This window comes from Danio aesculapii, chromosome 4 (genome assembly GCF_903798145.1).
Source record: "Danio aesculapii chromosome 4, fDanAes4.1, whole genome shotgun sequence".
In the NCBI taxonomy this organism is placed as follows: domain Eukaryota; kingdom Metazoa; phylum Chordata; class Actinopteri; order Cypriniformes; family Danionidae; genus Danio; species Danio aesculapii.
The window spans coordinates 59,081,595-59,085,099 of NC_079438.1; the positions used below are offsets into that span (position 1 = coordinate 59,081,595).

Genomic DNA, 3,505 nt, shown 5'->3' on the forward strand with positions numbered 1-3,505 from the left:
CCTGACCAGCTAAGACCAGGCTGGAAATGACTGGAAATCAGCCTGGAAATGGCCAAACCCCTCTAAAACCAGGCTGGTCGACCAGCTAAAACCAGCCAACCAGCCTAGGCTGGTTTAAGCTGTTTTTTCAGTTGGGCCAGTTATTTTTTGTTCACTGTTTTTTCTTTTATTGGCATTATACTTACCGGCAAAACCGAAATGTCCTCACACCGCAGATTTGAAAGACGCCGGTGCTTCCTCGTACTGTTGCCTCACTTTACCGGCGCTCCCTTTTATTGTTGCCTCAGCCTCACTTCACCGCCGCTCGCCATGTTAAAGTGTGGAATGATGGTTAAGCGCCCCCTCACTTTAGAGCATAGTGATTGGATATTTACTCACGGGGAGGAGTTTCCTTATCTCAGCTCATAGACTTACAGACGCACACACAGTTAATTCGGGGAGTTATAAAACACACATAAAATATTTAAACGCAAAACCGAGAAAACCGCAATTCACAAGCGCATATTGAACCGTGAATGTCGTACCGAACGGTTCAATATTATATTGAGACACGTGGCATCCCTAATTTCTACTGTGTGCGTCTATAGGTCCGCTTGCGAGCCATGCGCGCACCGCTCCCAATATGCGCACATCTCCATTGGAAATATTAAACTCGCGTGTGGAAAATACGTGATATGTGAACGGCCTGCCGCTATAGTTAATCCAATGTGCGTGCATATTAGCCTCAGTGTATGCTCGGAACTTTAACTAGCGCACAGTTGGCATAACTTTGTTTTGTTGCTGCAGTTTTGTTCTGTGCAACAGAAACGCAGTGTTGAGAAGCCTTTACGATTAATCAGCCGTGATGAATAAAAGCGGGGTTAATAGTGAAATCGGCTAATCGTTGCATCTCTGTTAGCGATATCAGTGCATTGTACAAAAGGTCTTTTCTGCAAACATATCCAAATGTTTTCGGCTGCTCGGGCCACTCGCTTCATGTCAGGTGACTCACGCTCTGCGCTGCCTTCAACTGCAGCTCGTGCTGTATTGAACAGAGACGCAGGTCACTTCATAACTATAGCCGCCGTTTTTCGACTGAACTTTATTTTTGATGTCTTGGTCACACTATTTGGAGGGCCTAAGCAAATTGCCTTGGTAGCCGGGTTCAGCCCGCGGGTTCACCAATTGAATAACCCTGGTGCAGTGCGTCAACACATGGCACTTCGGTGTTCACGGTGACCAGAGTTCGTTTCTCGCTTTGGTCCTATGCCGATCCTTCCTCTCTCTGCTCCCCATGCTTTACTTTCTATACTCTCTTCTGTCCTATCAATTAAAGGTGAAAACCCCCCAAAGAATCCCCCCATGCAACCCATCTCCCCCTCTCCTCCTTTACCGGGGGAGCTCTCGAGATCTACCTGATCTTATACCCCTGCTCGCTGACCAGGCGAGAGCCCTGGGCTCAATTCTCTCTGAGCTCAGGGTTCTCTCCCGGGACAGCAGGCCAAACCTGCTAATGTTATTAAGCAATATCTAAGTGCCAACTCTTGAAACACATAAATCCTTGTCTGTTTGTTTTATAAATATCCGCGTGCTGAAACTGGCTGATGGACAATTAAGAAGTTTTGTGTTCATATTTATACATTCACATTCATTTGCACACAATTTCAGTCTATTATCTGCAAATTAGAGCGTGCGTTAGGTAATTGACTACAATTAAAGCTGTTAATGCATCAACTAATCATCTGAAAAACATGTTTAAATATAAATTTGACAAGTACTTTATGCAGGGAACCATTTAGTTCACCAGTTTACTCAAATTAACCATCAGCCACCAGCTGGCGTTTCTGTGTGGAGTTTGCATGTGCTCCCCGTGTCTCTTCATCTCCTCCGGGTGCTCCGGTTTCCCCCCACAGTCCAAACACATACGCTATAGGGGAATTGATTAACTAAATTGGCCGTAGTGTATGAGTGTGTAAATGGGATTGTGTGTGGGTGTTTTTAGTACTGGGTTGCTGCTGGAAAGGCATCCGCTGCATTAAACATATGCTGGAATTGTTGGCGGTTCATTCTGCTGTGGTGACCCCTGATGAATCAGAGACTAAGCTGAAGAAAAATGAATGACTAGACGATAGAAAGTGCCAGTGAATGTCAGACGTGATGATGTTTTCTGGTTTTCTGTCTCCTCAGCGGTGTGGGATGAGGATCTGAGCTCTTCTTCAGCTCAGTCTGCAGACGGCGCTCAGAGTCTGATCAGAGCTGCGCCGGAGCTCATTAAGGTGGAGGAGACTCACATGCGGGATTATTCCTCCACCGCTCTCTTCTCCTCTGCCCGCCATAGAGATGGAGATCCGGACGGCAGCCCCGCGTCTCTGTCGGCCCTCAGCAGCCCCGGTTCCGACAGGCAGTCCCAGCCGCTATCAGCCTCTCCGCCCGCGCTGGAGACCACACACCCCAGCCTGCGCGCGTATTCTGCACACTACGACATCAACACACACTTCCAGAGCAGCACAGCGGCACACAACGGCACGTCCGTCATCATCACCAACGGCAGCTGACGGAGAAACACTTGCGCGTTCATCCAGACACATCTGAAAACAGTGGCGTCATGCAGCGCTAAACTCATCTTCTGTGCGTGCATGAAATTAATTAGAAAACCGAGGCAGAGAGCAGGCATAATGTGTTCTGTCACAGTGATTTCATTAGCACAGCATCCCAGCGTTTGTTTGCAAGAGCCTTTTAGTAGCTGCATAGCAACACCACCCTAGCAACAAGACCCAGGGAATAACCCAGAATGCTTAAAAAACAACTTTGCAACACCCTAGCAACCATTTAACAACATCCAATCAGTAACCCAGTTAACTTTTCTAACTGACCTAAACAGTGAGAACATTTAAGCAACTGCATAGCAACACACTAGCAACCATCAATACTACCCTAGTAACAACACAGAGGGAGTTACTCAGAACATACTGCAACTGCACTAACCAACCACCAACACCACCCTAGCAACAAGGCCCAGGGAATAACTCAGAACATATAAATAACTGCATATCAACACCCTAGCAACCATTTAACAACATCCAAGGAGTTACCAGATAAGCTTTCATAACTACCTATCAGTATCACCACACTAGCAGCCATATAGCATGCCCTAAACAGTAAGAACATGCATAGCAACAGCCTAGCAACCATCAATATCACCCTAGCAACAAGACACAGGGAGTTACTCAGAACATATTGCAACAGCGCTAACAAACTATCAACACCACCCTAGCAACAAAACCCAGGGAATAGCCCAGAACACTATGGTAACTGAACTGGATAGCAACACCCTAGCAACCATTTAACAACATCCAATCAGTAACCCAGTTAACTTTTCTAACTGACCTAAACAGTGAGAACATTTAAGCAACTGCATAGCAACACACTAGCAACCACCAATACTACCCTTGTAACAACACAGAGGGAGTTACTCAGAACATACTGCAACTGCACTAACCAACCACCAACACCACCCTAGCAACAA

General features: G+C 46.5%; 1 protein-coding gene across 4 annotated transcripts in view; it reads left to right on the plus strand.

Moving 5' to 3' along the window:
- The window catches only part of sim1b (SIM bHLH transcription factor 1b), a 28,911-nt gene extending 25,856 nt beyond the window's left edge, over positions 1 to 3,055 (plus strand). For all 4 annotated transcript variants that reach the window (XM_056455152.1, XM_056455153.1, XM_056455154.1 and 1 more), the window contains exon 12: positions 2,167 to 3,055. In XM_056455152.1, the coding sequence (XP_056311127.1) occupies positions 2,167 to 2,534 (368 nt within the window). In that variant the 3' untranslated portion in view covers positions 2,535 to 3,055. The remainder of the gene's footprint in view (positions 1 to 2,166) is intronic.
- Positions 3,056 to 3,505: the final 450 nt, after the last annotated feature.